The sequence below is a fragment of the Vigna radiata genome, chromosome 8 (assembly GCF_000741045.1).
Source record: "Vigna radiata var. radiata cultivar VC1973A chromosome 8, Vradiata_ver6, whole genome shotgun sequence".
NCBI lineage: Eukaryota > Viridiplantae > Streptophyta > Magnoliopsida > Fabales > Fabaceae > Vigna > Vigna radiata.
Window position 1 is genome coordinate 21,815,932 of NC_028358.1, and position 17,914 is coordinate 21,833,845.

Below are 17,914 nucleotides of genomic sequence, written 5' to 3' on the forward strand. Positions count from 1 at the left end.
CGTCCATCGGACCAACGAGTCCAACACGATAAGGACCAACACGTCCTACAGAGGAACGAGTCTAACACGACCAGACCAACGAGTCCAAACATGCTAACAAGTCGCTCGAACTAACGCGTTCCGAACAAACCTAGGACTAACGTGCCTAAAAATCGACCGGATTCCTACAACCACACGCCTTACAAACCAACTGGCTTTAACAAAGCCACACAACATACAAGTCAGTCTTACCAAACCAAACATACTTTAAGTCAGTTCACCAAATTGATCCTTATGAAAACAAGTTATATGCAAAGCCTTCGCACATTATATCATACAGTATACCACTGTCAAAAAATAATCTAACCGGTAACGTAGTCAACTAACAAAGCTCAAAAACATACAATTATACGAACAAACTATTTTACAGGCAAGAGCAAAGTCGATTATGACATAATGCAACCATAAGTTCTACAAATTCGGAAGTTCAACGACGATAAACATAAAGTCAAAAGTGTTCAACAAATGGACAAAACAAATGTAACAACTCAGACATTCTAAGAGTCTGGAATCTCTTCAGCGACGACAAAGTTGGGATCGGCCTCGTTCGCGATCTTTTCCTCTATTTCTATCGGTTCACCTTCAGCAGTGAATGCACCGTCCGGAGTATCAACAATGGGCACCATCCGGCCTTGATATACATCTTGCTTAACATCAAAACTCAACCCGTCAGGTGATACCTTGGCTAAGTAAGCCATTTGTCTTAACGCCTTCTTGAAACCTTTAATGTGTTCCTGGCCGATCACCTTCAGCATCTCTACCTCGATCTCTTTGAGCTCTTCAACAAACAGAAGTAAGTTGTCTCGTTCCTTCTATAAAACATCCCTTTCCTGCCAAAAAGCATCCATTCCCTCTACATCCTTCAGAAGCTTATCCCGCTCGGTCTTTAGATCTTCAGCAGACCTCTTCATGTTTTCCATTATTAAACGACCTTCTGCTATCATCCTATTAGCTTCTGCCACATTCTTAGCACAGTCGGCATGAGCATTGTTGGCCTTCTTAAGGTCTGCTTGGGCCTCCTCCAATTGTTTTTTCAAACGCTCGACCTCGGCATGCAAGTTCCCTCTATTGGAGGCGTACACCATCTTGAAAGCCCCGGCCGCAAGTCGAAGTGCATTATCGAGTAAGTACTCCGCAATTTGGTCTTCGTACATCTCCGACATCACTTTCTCTTCGGCGGCGTCAAAATTTAATTCGATCTTGTGACGAAGATCAAATCCGGGATCCCACATGCCCAGAGGAAGGGAACGTTCAGCGACTTCTTCAGCTGGCTCGGTCGTAGTCTTCTTTCCTTTGTTGGAAGCGCTCGGCATCTCCTCTGCTCAGCTAGCTTTTCTCTTCCATGTTAATGTTTTCTCAGGAGAAGGAGGAGGATCCTCTACGCACACCACCAGTATACTGGTAGCTGTAACTGTCAGCCGCACTACAACTCTCGAATTGCCGGACGTACCACCTGCCTGGGAGACCTTGAACCAATAACGACCACCTCTTTTTCCCATGACTTCTGTAAAAAGAAAAATGTGCTCATAAAACACTGTCAACACCCAATTTCGTCCGGGTGACAAAGATATATTATTTTTATTTTATCTTGTTTCTTTTTATCATTTTGTTTTTGTTATATTATCTAATTTTTATTTTTATTTATTTTTATTTTATTTTACTTATTTATCTTTATTTATTTTCATTTTTATATTAGTTTTTTATTTTAATTCTATTTTTACTTTTTTGATTATTTAGAGTTATTTGTTTTGTTGTACTTTAGTTTTCTATTTGTCTTTACTTTAATTTTTATGAGAAAAGAAAATTTTTATGAGAAAAAAAAAGAAAAAACAAGGAAAGAAGAGATTTTCGTTTTTAATTTTTTCTTTTCCTCTTCCTATTATTTTTGCTCTCTACTTTGTTTTGTCTTTATTTGTTTCTTTCCTGTTATATTATTTTATTTTCATTTTGTTTTATTTCAGTTTACCATTCTTTTTTTTACTCTATTTTTGCTTTATTTTATTTTTCCTTGTTTTCCGTTTATTTTTATAAATTTCACTCTTATATTTTATTACTTTGTTTCCTTTTAACTGGTTTCTTATATTCTAAATTCAAAAGAAAAAAACGATGTCTTCCTAATTAGTAATAGTTTGCACTGACACTCTTTGCCGAAAAGAACGAAAAGCAAAACCAAGGTCAACCAAGCTTCTCTGCGATGTTGCTTTCCGGCAGCACAAGGCACAGAGAATGCTTGAAATGTATACATGCATTAGCAGCGCGAAAGGGCCTAGTCCCTATTCCTAATTTTTCTTACGTTGACCTGCGAACTACGTCCATTCATCAAAAGAGTGAAGATTTTGAATGTTTTTGGTTGACTGATACGATGAAAGCATGAAAAGAGAAGGAAGACAAATATGAGATCCTAAGAGATATGCCTGGTCATCTGAAAATGTGGAAAAGGACCTTAACCAACAGAAAAAAGAGAGAACAAGATCACAAGGAAGGATATATCATTATTCACCATCACAAGGAGAACGGGAGAGAGCACAGCAAGAGAACACTTGGTACCATTTCTTCTTATCCAACACTCCATTATCGACTTCACTACCAGAGGTCAGAGGCCCACCCCCATCACCTATCATTACCACTTGTCTAAGAGAACCAAAGAAAGTAGAATCAAAAGGAAAGGTCTGAAAGTTGCGGAGGAGTCTTGAGGCTGCAAGTCTTGAAGCTGGGTAGGTAAGTCCTCATACGCTCATACCTAAGCTCTTTGAACTTGCTTAAGTGTATGCCGTCTTTATGCATGCTTGGAGATGAACCAATGATTGTTTGATCACTATTCATATTCATGATTGTGGTTGTCTTCTTTGCGGCTTCGTGTGTTAAACAAACTGCATCCAAAATACGGTTTCAATGCCTGCAAAATCTATCATGGAGCATAAGCATGTAACCCCAACAACAAGACGTCAAATACCCTTTACTCATCCCAGAAAACATGTACTAAGCAAGAGATATAGGCAGAATCACGTATAGAGAAACAAAAGCTTTTTTTTCCTTGCAAACCTTAGGTCTCCCTGTGAACCTGGTAGTAACATATATTGTAGCTGCCTTCCATCCCAAGATCATTTTCCACCTGTTTCAGACAAACACACAGACCAAATCGAAAATCCAGTGCCATTTTTATTCCCAGAACAACTTGCTTCATCCATCTTTGGCTTTGTTACCCCACACTCGGGAAAGCATGGCCAATACCTGAAACAGAAAAATGAATCATTTCCCAGTCATCAACACAATCATACACAACAACGCATAGGACAAGCCTCATGTTCTTCCCTTTTTCTATTTCTGTTACCATGGCCCAGAAATTCCTCTTCAATCATGAAGACGGTCCAACTTGATATCCCCCTCGGCATTGTTAGAAATAGGAGATAAGATGTTCGTTTTGCGAATCTTTTTCTCTTCTCCCTGTGCTTTAGAGTGTTATGATTGGGACTTCCCCAATCCGTAGAGTGTATGAGTCGAAATCGAGGGCCCTTTGGTGGTGGAGACCATGAGTGCGGAAAAGAGAAGAGGGTTTTCATTGCTGGTGTCTGGACGGTGACGGCGGCGGGATCGACGGAAAACGATGACCCTGGCTCGGCGGCTACGACATCCTTGCGACGACGAACGGTCCACGTCGTGCATGAACGAGAGAGGCTCTCGCGTGGAAAAGAAATGGAAGAACCCTTGTGACGGCGACTGACGGCGTGGTGTCGCCGGTGATGCCAAGCCTGGTAAGAAGGGGTCTGACCCAGTGGCCAGCAGCAGCTCCGGTGACGCTTGGAGCTGCCGGTAACGCCTCGAACTGGCCGGACAGGAGCTGTGGCCGGACGGGTGGTGGCGGCATGCTTTGGTTCAAGGGAGTGAGTGGGATCTGAGAAATGAGTGAGTGAGAAATGAAAGGGATCTGAGAGAACCCCTAAAGGGGGTTCTGAAGCTGAACTTGGGGCTGAGAGCATTGGGCCTCCCTGTGCATAAAACAAAAAACTTTTCCTCTGTGCACCCCCTTTTGTTCTAATTTCACACCCTCCTTTTTTTCTTCGGGCTCAAGCCTTGTCAAAAAAAACCAAAAAAAAACTTCTCTGCACCCCCTTTGTTCATATTTCGCACTCCCATTTTCTTTGGGCTTCAGCCCATCTTATCTAAACAAAATCTCCCATCCGTACACCCTACTTCCCATCTTGACACCCCTTCTNTTTAGGCTTAAGCCCATTCTGCGTCTAAAAAATCTTCCTCCTTGCAGCCTCCTGTTTTCATTTTCATACCTCTTTCCACTTGGGCTTAGGCCCAATCTGTTATCAGAATGAAATTAGGTTTTGCACATCCTCTTTAAGCACCTCCACACCTTTCTATTTTGTTTTCTTATTTTACTTTTTATCTTATTTTTGTTTTTATTTTTATTTTTATTTATTTATTTATTTTGTTATTTTTATTTTTTATTTCTCTATTTTTCCTTTTTCTGTTTTAAATATCTATCTACTTTTTTAATATACAGATACTCAAAAAAATAAGAAAAATATATTTTAAAAGGTTTAAGCACAAGTGCGACCATTCTGTCTGCCTCGTGCTAAAAACCTTTTTCTTCCTCTTTTGAAAAAATCATAAATTGTTTTAAAGGGTTTAAGCACAAGTGCGACCATTCTGTCTGCCTTGTGCTAAAAATCTTTGTCTTCCTCTTTTAGAAAATCATAAATTATTTTAAGAGGCTTAAGCACAAGTGCGACCATTCTGTCTGCCTCGTGCTAAAAACCTTTTTCTTCCTCTTTTAAAAAACATAAACTGTTTTAAAGGGTTTAAGCACAAGTGCGACCATTCTGTCTGCCTCGTGCTAAAAAAAACCTTTTTCTTCCTCTTTTAAAAAAAAATCATAAATTGTTTTAAAGGGTTTAAATACAAGTGCGACCATTCTGTCTGCCTTGTGCTAAAAACCTTTTTCTTCCTCTTTTAAAAAAATCATAAATTCTTTTAAAGGGTTTAAGCACAAGTTCGACTATTCTGTCTGCCTTGTGCTAAAAACCTTTTTCTTCCTCTTTTAGAAAACCATAAATTATTTTAAGAGGCTTAAGCACAAGCGCGACCATTCTGTCTGCCTCGTGCTAAAAACCTTTTTCTTCCTCTTTTAAAAAATCATAAATTGTTTTAAAGGGTTTAAGCACAAGTGCGACCATTCCGTCTGCCTTGTGCTAAAAACCTTTTTCTTCCTCTTTTAGAAATTCATAAATGGTTTTAAAGGGTTTAAGTACAAGTGCGACCATTCTGTCGGCCTTATGTTGAAAACCTTTTTTCTTCCTCATAACAACTGAGAATACGTAGGAGCAAGGTCAATCCTTGTCTGGCACAAAAAATACAAAAAAAATATTTTGTTTTCTTTAGAGTTTTATTTTTTAGGGGAAATTAAACATTTTGCAAACCACATCAAATTTGCGTATTTAGTTAAAGGTACTGCCTTAGGGTAGGCGTTTTGGGGGTGGTAACACCTTCCCCACACGTAACCGACTTCCGAAACCAGGATTTGGTTTTGTAGACCTTGCCTTATCATTTTACGGTTTTTCCGTAGTTTTCCAGAATAAACTATGGTGGTGACTCCAAAATCTTTTTTTCTAAACTTATTTATCTTTTTGGATCGTCGTCCCGTCGCGATTCCGGTTGCGACAGAGGCATATTAGCAGTAGTATAATTTGTGTAGATTGACTAACAATAAGACCTTGTTTACTTGATTGGATTTGGGGGAGACTAATTGAGAGGATTTGATGATAAATTTTTTTGTTGTTTATTGGAATAGATTTGAAGATAACTGAAAGTGAATTTGGAAATAAATTTTTTTGATTTGTCAAATAAATTAAATCCTATACTAATTCTCACAAATTTTACTTCCAAATCTAATCTAACTTACCTCTAAATTTATTCAAATAAACAACAAAAAATGTTACCTTCAAATCCTCTCAATTACTCTCCTCCAAATCCACTCAAGTGAACATGACCTAAGGGCTGATAAAAACAACGCGTCTTTGTCCAGGTTTGACGGTGGAATGGAGGAAATATATATTATTCACTGCTTTTGTTCATATTGAGTCTGTTCTCTTCATTTGTATTTTCACACCTAGTTGATTACTCGACTGTTGTGGAAATGCTTTGGAGGGGGCCATAGCTCTAGTGACCATTAATCCTTAGGACACAAAGGGAGAAATGTGCATTTCTGTAACCCTCATGCTGTTCGTTTTTTTTTTTAAAACAAAATAAATAACAATGGCATTGCATCTTCATACTACGCGTGCATTCTTTCTTTTTCTTGTTAAATCATGTTATTTTGTCATGCATCATGTTCATACGTCATTTGAAACATGCTGGTTTTAGGGGAAATCACAGGTGTTCACCTGATCAGATACAAGATGGAAGTTGGCGCGAGTTCTAGTGCTACACAACAGACTCACTCTGTCGTTTTAAGGATAAAACCTCGTTTGAGAACTCATGGTGGAAACTTAACAGGGTTGATATATTTGGGGAAAAGACTCAAAACCATGAAGAGAGAGGCTTTCAAAAAAAAGTATGGGAATCTTTTGAGTCTAATGGAAATGGAAGTGCAGTTGCCTGCCATTACAGCTCTAGCTCAATATTATGATCCTCCACTGAGATGTTTCACCTTCCAGGACTTCCAGCTGACGCCAACTATAGAAGAATTTGAGCATATCCTGGGCTTGCCACTGGAGGGTACCTCACCATATCAGCACTTGGAGCATCATGCCTCCATTCCTACCATTGTTGCCATCATGAAATTGCACCCAAAAGAATTAGAAGACAGGATGGTAACAAAGAATCAAGTGCGGGGGTTGACACAAGGATACCTTGAACAATATTTGCACGATTTGGGCGATAGGGAAGAATGGGAGACTTTCATGGATGTGCTAGCCCTCACTGTGTTTGGCATTGTCCTATTTCCCAAGCTGGAAGACTTTGTAGATTACACTGCTATTGATGTCTTCATGGCAAAAAAGACGAGATCAGAAAATCCTGTAACAGCAGTCCTCGCAGATGTGTATGGGACTATGAGTTTTTACCATGAGAGAAAAGGGAAGAAAATCCTTTGTTGTTTGCCGGCTCTATATGCATGGATGACTGCATGCATGTTTAAGGGGGCAGTTGATATTAGGAGTTCATCTGAAGATCCGACACAACAAGGGGGCAATGTATGGGCCCGATTCTTGGCTGGTTTGAATGGAGGGAATGTAAAGTGACGTCTTCCTTGGCTAGAGATGAAACCATCTATCCAACATTGTGGCAACTTTTATAACATACCTCTCATAGGTTCTAGGTATTGTAATAACTATAACCTTGTTTTGGTCCAAAGACAGTTTGGATATCCTATGAAGGGGGCGCCTTCACCAGATTATCTCACAGCCTTCTTCATCTACTATGAGGATGGACATTGTACTGAAATGTTGAGGAGAGTCAGAAGTGCCTGGGAAAATGTGGTGCGAGCAGAGAAGGACCTGAGGAGTGGAGTGATGGATAGCAGGGTTAGTTATCACATATGGATTCTGGAGAGGGTAAAAGAAGTCAAGTTGCCTTTCAAGCCCATCAGTGATCAATCGGCGAGTGAAGGAACATCCCAAGCCCCAGAAAGTGAAGAGGTGAAACAGTTGAAGGCTGAGATGGAGAAATTGAGGGTGAGGAATGCTAGGTTGGAAAATGAATTACAGAGGGCGCGCAATGATTTTGTGGATATGAGGAATGATAATGAAGAAAAGTCACAGGCTTATGAAAACATTGTCAAAAGCCAGAAGGCTGAGAGGGATTATGCATTTCGAGTGAAGGAGGATCTTGCGGCCGCCAGTAAAGAGCTATCCATGAGGGTGAATGAGAAGAATGTGGCTTTAGAAGAAGGCAGACAGTGGAAACAGCTCTATGAAGAAGCCAAGAGGGATAAAAGGGAAGCCCTAAAAAGACTAAGAGAAGCGCAAGTCCAAGTACAAGAAACGGGGCATCAAATGAAGGAAATGGCTACATCATTTGAAGCGGAGTTGAATCAGGAGCGTTGGAAGCTGGCAGAGGCTAAAGAGGAGTATCGAGCCATGTTAAAGCAGATGGAGGACTACATCGAGGAGCAGGAGGAGCAATGGAGGTCGATGGGATTTGAAGAAAGGCATTAGGCCTTGATAAAGCGAATGAAAGAGCACATCGTAGAGCAAGAAACAGTTGTAAAGCATTGGAAGGAAAGCTTCTCTCAGTTGGCTGCTTTGGCAAATGGGGCAATTGAAGACATCCCCACAATGGTGTTGGAAGCTGAAGCGAGTACCCACTTTTATAGCCCACCAGTAGAAATAAAGCTTTTTATTAATCACTGTAGATGGTTGATAGACGAGATGAAATCCCTCATCACTCGGGCTAGGAATTGATGTATTTAGAGATCTTTATGATTTGTTTCCTTTAAGAAATGTAATGAACTTGTTTTTCCTTTAAATGAAAGAGGTGGGATGTTTGTTTAGCATCCGCTTGTGCTAATTTCCATCAGTTATGTCATTGTGATTCTGTGATTTCCCCCTATCACTAGCATGCATCATGTTTTCTTTAGCATGTTTCATTTTTCATCTAATTAATTAAAATAATAAAATAGTACGAGTGAGAAAAAACGACGACCAAATTTCCACGACATCCCTACCGGACCCGAGCTAACTCAAGAGCCATGGCAAGCTGGGAGGAGTCACAGGAATCCCTCAAGGCGGATGTTGGCCAACTGAAGGACCAGGTCGGCCAGATCTTGGCGGCTCTCGAATCCATGAAGACTACTGGAGATTCTTCATCTGCACAGGTTGAGGGGAATGCACACCTTTATCCCCCAATGTTCAACGCTGCGAGCCAATCGGTTCCTTTCCCACTGTATGGGTTGCCCCCAGGTTATACTCCTCCTGTAGGAGAATATTCAGAGGCAGAACACGTCACATTTTTAATTCCCACGACTGTTAATGTACCTCCATCTGACAGTCAGGGACCTGTCTCAATGTCAGCTCCCATGGCGGGTATGGGAATGAATGAGACCAACACAGCTAAAGGAATACGAGTGACCCCAGTACCGCATGTGGTTACTAAGGAGGATTCCTCAGCCGGAGCTGCACCGCATACTACGGTGGTTGGGGGATTTGGTAGCCTCATTGGAGCTACGGGTAGGCTGGAGAGCCTAAAGGCGAGGTTGAGAGCTGTCGAGGGGGTCGAAAGCTATGGGTTTGGGGATGTTGCCAGATTAAGTTTGGTTCCAAGCTTGAAGATACCACCTAAGTTCAAGGCGCCGGAGTTTGAGAGGTATAAGGGTAACACTTGCCCTAAAAGCCATGTGACCATGTACTGTAGGAAGATGGCTGCGTATGCTCATGATGAGCCGCTACTCATCCACGTTTTCCAGGAAAGTTTGGTTGGGGTAGCGTTGAACTGGTATACCCACCTAGAGCCATCTCGAATTCGTTGTTGGGCAGATCTAGCTGACGCCTTCGTGAAACAATATGTATACAACACTCATGTTGCTCCGGACCGTCTGCAATTGCAGAATATGACAAAGAAGGATAATGAAACCTTCAAAGAGTATGCCCAACGATGGAGAGAGTTGGCTGCGCAAGTTGAGCCACCGCTGTTTGATAAAGAGATGGTGTCGATGTTCGTAAACACACTCCAGCCGCCATTTTATGAGCATATGGTTGGGAATGTATTTGTCAATTTTGCTGACACCATCATCATTGGAAAGAGAATAGAAATTGGATTGAAGAACGGGAAGATAGCATATGGCCCGCCTGCAGCTACAAACTACAAAAAGCCCAGCTTCAATCAGGGGAAGAAGAAAGAGGGGGAGGTACATGCAGTGTCGGTAGTGCCTGTGTGTAGAGGACGAGCTCCCAATCCTAATTATCGACCATACTTAAGCCCACCTCCTTATGCTGCTAACGCCTCGTTTGCTCATCAAACTAGGCCTCAACAACAACAAGCGTATTATCCACCGCAGCGTATCCCAACCGAAGCTTGGAGACCTGTCNCAAACATGGGCCCAAATTTGAATGCGGGTCAAAACAACAACCCGAGANGAAATCAGCTTGTTAGGTTCACCCCAATCCCTATGACCTACACTGAATTGTTACCGAACCTGGTCAAAAAGGGTCTGGTCGCCATTTGCCCGATGAGGCCTGTACAACCTCCATACCCTAGGGGTTATGACGCAAATGCCAGATGTAGTTATCATGGGGGAGGCGTTGGTCACTCGACCGAAGGATGTATGGCTTTCAAATACAAAGTTCAGGCTCTGATCGACTCGGGTTGGTTAAAGTTTCAAGAAGACAAGCCCAGCGTCGAGACTAATCCATTGTCCGGACATGGGAGTTCCTCGACGAATGCCATCGAGGTTGAAAAACATGATTTGATAAGAGATGTGGGCAAGATCAAGAGCTCTAGGAGGTTCATTTTTGAGGCTTTGTTGAAGGTGGGCTTAGTGAAGGGCGAGTATGATGAGGGTATAGCTTGTGCGCTCCATCCAGATGTTGGGCACTCTATTGAGGAATGTGTAGAATTCTAGAATATTTTACAAGACCTACTTGATAGAAAACTGATGCAAGTATGCCACAAGGTCAGAGAGGAAGAAGTGTTTGCACAAACTGGTGGAGAATCTGATGTAGCTCTGCCCGAACCTTTGGTGATCCATTTCACTAGGACCACTCCTGCACTGGTAACTGAAAGAAATCTGTCTGTTGTCATCCAAGTGCCCACTCCCTTCCCTTATAAGAACGAGAAAGCCGTCCCATGGAGGTATGGGGCAACTGCATTAGATGAAGGAAAGGATGCAAATCCGACTGTGGAAAACATATCACACATTGGTGGAATGACCAGAAGTGGTCGAATCTTTACACCATCAGAATTGGCGAGAGAAAGAACCAATGATAGGGAAGCAACAATGGCTACAAAAGCAAAGTAGTTCTTGAAGGGGAAGAACGTGGAGGTCGAAGAGACCCCCGACAAGGAGGAGAAGAAGGAAATATCTGAAGAAGAGGCTGGTGAATTCCTAAAGTTCATACAACAGAGTGAGTACAAAGTGGTGGAACAGTTGAACCGCATGCCTTCCCGGATTTCCTTGCTAGAATTACTCATGCATTCTGCCTCCCACCGAAAGTTGTTGATGAAGATACTTAGTGAAGCTCATGTGGAGCAAGGTATTTCCCTGAACAAGTTCGAGGGCATTGTTGGCAACATCGTTGCTAATAATTACCTCACCTTCATTGATGAAGAGATACCTGTCAGCTTTTGGTGTAGTGTAGAAGGCACAACCCCCGCAGAATGGATCCATGGACGACCCAACAGACAACTATAGGCCGGGAGGATGTCCATGACTTGGAATGTCACGTGAAAGACACACGGACCGACTTGGACCGACAATTCTACTTCTCCCCCATCACTTCCCTTTTACTGCCATCAAAGGCTCTAACAATCATACAGCTCGGCTTCATATGCATTCCATCACATGTTAGCTTCTCCAATGTTGCTTTTGGCATGACGTTCAGGGAGGAGCCATTGTCCACCAAGACACGTGCTATCACATGATCCAAGCATTTAACAGAGACATGAAGGGCTTTGTTATGACCTCTCCCTTCAACAGGTATCTCTTCATCAGTGAAGGTGAGGTAATTATTAGCAACGATGTTGCCAACAATGCCCTCGAACTTGTTCAGGGAAATACCTTGCTCTACATGAGCTTCACTGAGTATCTTCATCAACAACTTTCGGTGGGAGGCAGAATGCATGAGTAATTCTAGCAAGGAAATCCGGGCAGGCATGCGGTTCAACTGTTCCACCACTTTGTACTCACTCTGTTGTATGAACTTTAGGAATTCACCAGCCTCTTCTTCAGATATTTCCTTCTTCTCCTCCTAGTCGGGGGTCTCTTCGACCTCCACGTTCTTCCCCTTCAACAACTCCTTTGCTTTTGCAACCATTGTTGCTTCCCTAACATTGGTTCTTTCTCTCACCAATTCTGATGGTGTAAAGATTCGACCACTTCTGGTCATTCCACCAATGCCTGATATGTTTTCCACAGTCGGATTTGCATCCTATCCCTCATCTAATGCAGTTGCCCCATACCTCCATGGGACGGCTTTCTCGTTCTTATAAGGGAAGGGAGTGGGCACTTGGATGACAACAGACAAATTTTTTTCAGTTACCAGTGCAGGAGTGGTCCTAGTGAAATGGATCACCAAAGGTTCGGGCAGAGCTATATCAGATTCTCCACCAGTTTGTGCAAACACTTCTTCCTCTCTGACCTTGTGGCATACTTGCATCAGTTTTCTATCAAGTAGGTCTTGTAAAATATTCTCGAATTCTACACATTCCTCAATAGAGTGCCCAACATCTGGATGGAGCGCACAAGTTATACCCTCATCATACTCGCCCTTCACTAAGCCCACCTTCAACAAAGCCTCAAAAATGAACCTCCTAGAGCTCTTGATCTTGCCCACATCTCTTATCAAATCATGTTTTTCAACCTCGATGGCATTCGTCGAGGAACTCCCATGTCCGGACAATGGATTAGTCTCGACGCTGGGCTTGTCTTCTTGAAACTTTAACCAACCCGAGTCGATCAGAGCCTGAACTTTGTATTTGAAAGCCATACATCCTTCGGTCGAGTGACCAACGCCTCCCCCATGATAACTACATCTGGCATTTGCGTCATAACCCCTAGGGTATGGAGGTTGTACAGGCCTCATCGGGCAAATGGCGACCAGACCCTTTTTGACCAGGTTCGGTAACAATTCAGTGTAGGTCATAGGGATTGGGGTGAACCTAACAAGCTGATTTCNTCTCGGGTTGTTGTTTTGACCCGCATTCAAATTTGGGCCCATGTTTGNGACAGGTCTCCAAGCTTCGGTTGGGATACGCTGCGGTGGATAATACGCTTGTTGTTGTTGAGGCCTAGTTTGATGAGCAAACGAGGCGTTAGCAGCATAAGGAGGTGGGCTTAAGTATGGTCGATAATTAGGATTGGGAGCTCGTCCTCTCCACACAGGCACTACCGACGCTGCATGTACCTCCCCCTCTTTCTTCTTCCCCTGATTGAAGCTGGGCTTTTTGTAGTTTGTAGCTGCAGGCGGGGCATATGCTATCTTCCCGTTCTTCAATCCAATTTCTATTCTATTGCCAATGATGATGGTGTCAGCAAAATTGACAAATACATTCCCAACCATATGCTCATAAAATTGCGGCTGGAGTGTGTTTACGAACATCGACACCATCTCTTTATCAAACAGCGGTGGCTCAACTTGCGCAGCCAACTCTCTCCATCATTGGGCATACTCTTTGAAGGTTTCATTATCCTTCTTTGTCATATTCTGCAACTGCAGACGATCCGGAGCAACATGAGTGTTGTATACATATTGTTTCACGAAGGCGTCAACTAGATCCGCCCAGCAACGAATTCGAGATGGCTCCAGGTGGGTATACCAGTTCAATGCTACCCCAGCCAAACTTTCCTGGAAAACGTGGATGAGTAGCGGCTCATCATGAGCATACGCAGCCATCTTCCTGCAGTACATGGTCACATGGCTTTTAGGGCAAGTGTTACCCTTATACCTCTCAAACTCTGGCGCCTTGAACTTAGGTGGTATCTTTAAGCTTGGAACCAAACTCAATCTGGCAACATCCCCAAACCCATAGCTTTCGACCCCCTCGACAGCTCTCAACCTCGCCTCNAGGCTCTCCAGCCTACCCGTAGCTCCAATGAGGCTACCAAATCCCCCAACCACCGTAGTATGCGGTGCAGCTCCGGCTGAGGAATCCTCCTTAGTAACCACATGCGGTACTGGGGTCACTCGTATTCCTTCAGCTGTGTTGGTCTCATTCATTCCCATACCCGCCATGGGAGCTGACATTGAGACAGGTCCCTATGTGCTAGTTGGCGGTACATTAACAGTCGTGGGAAATGAAAATGTGACGTGCTCTGCCTCTGAATATTCTCCTACAGGAGGAGTATAACCTGGGGGCAACCCATACAGTGGGAAAGGAACCGATTGGCTCGCAGCGTTGAACATTGGGGGATAAAGGTGTGCATTCCCCTCAACCTGTGCAGATGAAGAATCTCCAGTAGTCTTCATGGATTCGAGAGCCCCCAAGATCTGGCCGACCTGGTCCTTTAGCTGGCCAACATCCGCCTTGAGGGATTCCTGTGACTCCTCCCAGCTTGCCATGGCTCTTGAGTTAGCTCCGGTCCGGTAGGGATGTCGTGGAAATCTAGTCGTCGTTTTTTCTCACTCGTACTGTTTTATTATTTTAATTAATTAGATGAAAAATGAAACATGCTAAAGAAAAACATGATGCATGCTAGTGATAGGGGGAAATCACAGAATCACAATGACATAACTGATGGAAATTAGCACAAGCGGATGCTAAACAACCATACCACCTCTTTCATTTAAAGGAAAAACAAGTTCATTAGATTTCTTAAAGGAAACAAATCATAAAGATCTCTAAATACATCAATTCCTAGCCCGAGTGATGAGGGATTTCATCTCGTCTATCAACCATCTACAATAATTAATAAAAAGCTCTATTTCTACTGGTGGACTATAAAAGTGGGTACTCGCTTCAACTTCCAACACCATTCTGGGGATGTCTTCAATTGCCCCATTTGCCAAAGCAGCCAACTGAGAGAAGCTTTCCTTCCATTGGTTTATAATCGTTTCTTGCTCTACGATGTGCTCTTTCATTCGCTTTATCAAGGCCTCATGTCTTTCTTCAAATCCCATTGACCTCCATCGCTCCTCCTGCTCCTCGATGTAGTCCTCCATCTGCTTTAACATGGCTCGATACTCTTCTTCAGCCTCTGTCAGCTTCCAACGCTCCTGATTCAACTCCGCTTCAAATGATGTAGCCATTTCCTTCATTTGATGCCCCGCTTCTTGTACTTGGACTTGCGCTACTCTTAGTCTTTTTAGGGTTTCCCTTTTATCCCTCTTGGCTTCTTCATAGAGTTGTTTCCACTGTCTGCCTTCTTCTAAAGCCACATTCTTCTCATTCACCCTCATGGATAGCTTTTTACTAGCGGCCGCAAGATCCTGCTTCACTCGGAATGTATAATCCCTCTCAGCCTTCTGGCTTTTGACAATGTTTTCATAAGCCCGTGACTTTTCTTCATTATCATTCCTCATATCCACAAAATCATTGCATGCCCTCTGTAATTCATTTTCCAACCTAGCATTCCTCACCCTCAATTTCTCTATCTCAGCCTTCAACTGTTTAACCTCTTCACTTTCTGGGGCTTAGGATGTTCCTTCACTCGCCGATTGATCATTGATGGGCTTGAAAGGCAACTTGACTTCTTTTACCCTCTCCAGAATCCATGTGTGATAGTTAACCCTGCTATCCATCACTCCACTCCTTAGGTCCTTCTCTACTCGCACCACATTTTCCCAGGAACTTCTGACTCTCCTCAACATTTCAGTACAATGTCCATCCTCATAGTAGATGAAGAAGGCTGTGAGATAATCTGGTGAAGGCGCCCCTTTCATAGGATATCCAAACTGTCTTTGGACCAAAACAGGGTTATAGTTAATACAATACCTAGCACCTATGAGAGGTATGTTAGGAAAGTTGCCACAATGTTGGATAGATGGTTTCATCTCTAGCCTAGGAAGACGTCGCTTTACTTTCCCTCCATTCAAACCAGCCAAGAATTGGGCCCATAATTGCCCCCTTGTTGTGTCGGATCTTCAGATGAAGTCCTAATATCAACTGCCCCCTTAAACATGCGTGCAGTCATCCATGCATATAGCGCCGGCAAACAATAAAGGATTTTCTTCCCTTTTCTCTCATGGCAAAAACTCATAGTCCCATACACATCTGCGAGGACTGCTGTTACAGGATTTTCTGATCTCGTCTTTTTTGCCACGAAGACATCAATAGCAGTGTAATCTACAAAGTCTTCCAGCTTGGGAAATAGGACAATGCCAAACACAGTGGGGGCTAGCACATCCATGAAAGTCTCCCATTCTTCCCTATCGCTCAAATCGTGCAAATATTGTTCAAGGTATCCTTGTGTCAGCGCCCGCACTTGATTCTTTGTTACCATCCTGTCTTCTAATTCTTTTGGGTGCAATTTCATGATGGCAACAATGGTAGGAATGGAGGCATGATGCTCCAAGTGCTTATATGGTGAGGTACCCTCCAGTGGCAAGCCCAGGATATGCTCAAATTCTTCTATAGTTGGCGCCAGCTGGAAGTCCTGGAAGGTGAAACATCTCAGTGGAGGATCATAATATTGAGCTATAGCTGTAATGGCAGGCAGCTGCACTTCCATTTCCATTAGACTCAAAAGATTCCCATACTTGTTTTTGAAAGCCTCTCTCTTCATGGTTTTGCGTCTTTTTCGCAAATTTATCAACCCTGTTAAGTTTCCACCATGAGTTCTCAAACGAGGTTTTATCCTTAAAACAACAGAGTCAGTCTGTTGTGTAGCACTTGACCTCGCGCCAACTTCCATCTTGTATCTGAACAGGTGAACACCTGTGATTTCCCCTAAAACCAGCATGTTTCATATGACGTATGAACATGATGCATGACAAAATAACATGATTTAACAAGAAAAAGAAAGAATGCACGCGTAGTATGAAGATGCAATGCCATTGTTATTTATTTTGTTTTAAAAAAAAAACGAACAGCATGAGGGTTAAAGAAATGCACATTTCTCCCTTTGTGTCCTAAATAAAGGTTCAACGCTTCAGATTCAAGGTCAAGTATATGCAATCTCACCAGGATAGTTCCCTAAGCGTAAGGATTAATGGTCACTAGAGCTATGGCCCCCTCCACAGCATTTCCACAACAGTCGAGTAATCAACTAGGTGTGAAAATACAAATGAAGAGAACAAACTCTAGTTGGGGTTCTCACGATAACCAAACAGGCAGTATGGCCCAAGTGGCATCGCTACACAACCCTCTATTTCTAAGCTGCACTCAGACCCGGGTATAGGGCCTCACTCAATAGATGCATAATATGTGTGTGTGAAGGGAGAATACAAATGTACACCTCAAACCCCCACCTGCAAGACAACCAGAAAATTTCCCATGCAGATACAAACATGTTTTCTACCCTAGGGTTCAATATCAAGACAAATCACAAGCAATTATTTCAAAAATCAAACATAGATAAAGAAAAGGGGAAGAAAAACACAGAAAAACCACATCGAATTCGCGTATTTAATTAAATGGCTTGACTCTCGAAGTCTCCAGTGGAGTCGCCATCTGTCGCAACCGGAATCGCGACGGGACGACGATCCAAAAAGATAAATAAGTTTAGAAAAAGAGATTTTGGATTCGCCACCATAGTTTATTCTGGAAAACTACGGAAAAACCGTAAAATGATAAGGCAAGGTCTACAAAACCAAATTCTGGTTTCGGAAGTCGGTTACGTGTGGGGAAGGTGTTAGCACCCCCACAACGCCTACCCTAAGGCAGTACCTTTAACTAAATACGCGAATTTGATGTGGTTTGCAAAATGTTTAATATCCCCTAAAAAATAAAACTCTAAAGAAAACAAAATATTTTTTTTGTATTTTTTGTGCCCGACAAGGATTGACCTTGCTCCTACGTATTCTCAGTTGGACTGAGAAATCAGGGTTACGTAGTTCNTTAAGAAACCATTTGGAAAATGATGTTGTGTTTGAAGGTTTTTTTTTGTATGAGGAAGAAAAAAAGGTTTTCAACACAAGGCCGACAGAATGGTCGCACTTGTACTTAAACCCTTTAAAACCATTTATGATTTTCTAAAAGAGGAAGAAAAAGGTTTTTAGCACAAGGCAGACAGAATGGTCGCACTTGTGCTTAAACCCTTTAAAACAATTTATGA

The 17,914-nt window shown here is 42.6% G+C and overlaps 2 protein-coding genes across 2 annotated transcripts; one reads left to right on the top strand and one right to left on the bottom strand.

Annotated features, from left to right (window-relative positions):
* The first annotated feature begins 8,737 nt into the window (after nucleotides 1–8,737).
* LOC106770370 lies at nucleotides 8,738–10,606 on the top strand. Its single transcript, XM_014656184.1, has one exon. It carries the CDS (start codon nucleotides 8,738–8,740, stop codon nucleotides 10,604–10,606), a length of 1,869 nt encoding a protein of 622 aa, XP_014511670.1.
* A 1,525-nt stretch (nucleotides 10,607–12,131) lies between these two features.
* Nucleotides 12,132–13,310, bottom strand: LOC106770371. Its single transcript, XM_014656185.1, has one exon. It carries the CDS (start codon nucleotides 13,308–13,310, stop codon nucleotides 12,132–12,134), a length of 1,179 nt encoding a protein of 392 aa, XP_014511671.1.
* Nucleotides 13,311–17,914: the final 4,604 nt, after the last annotated feature.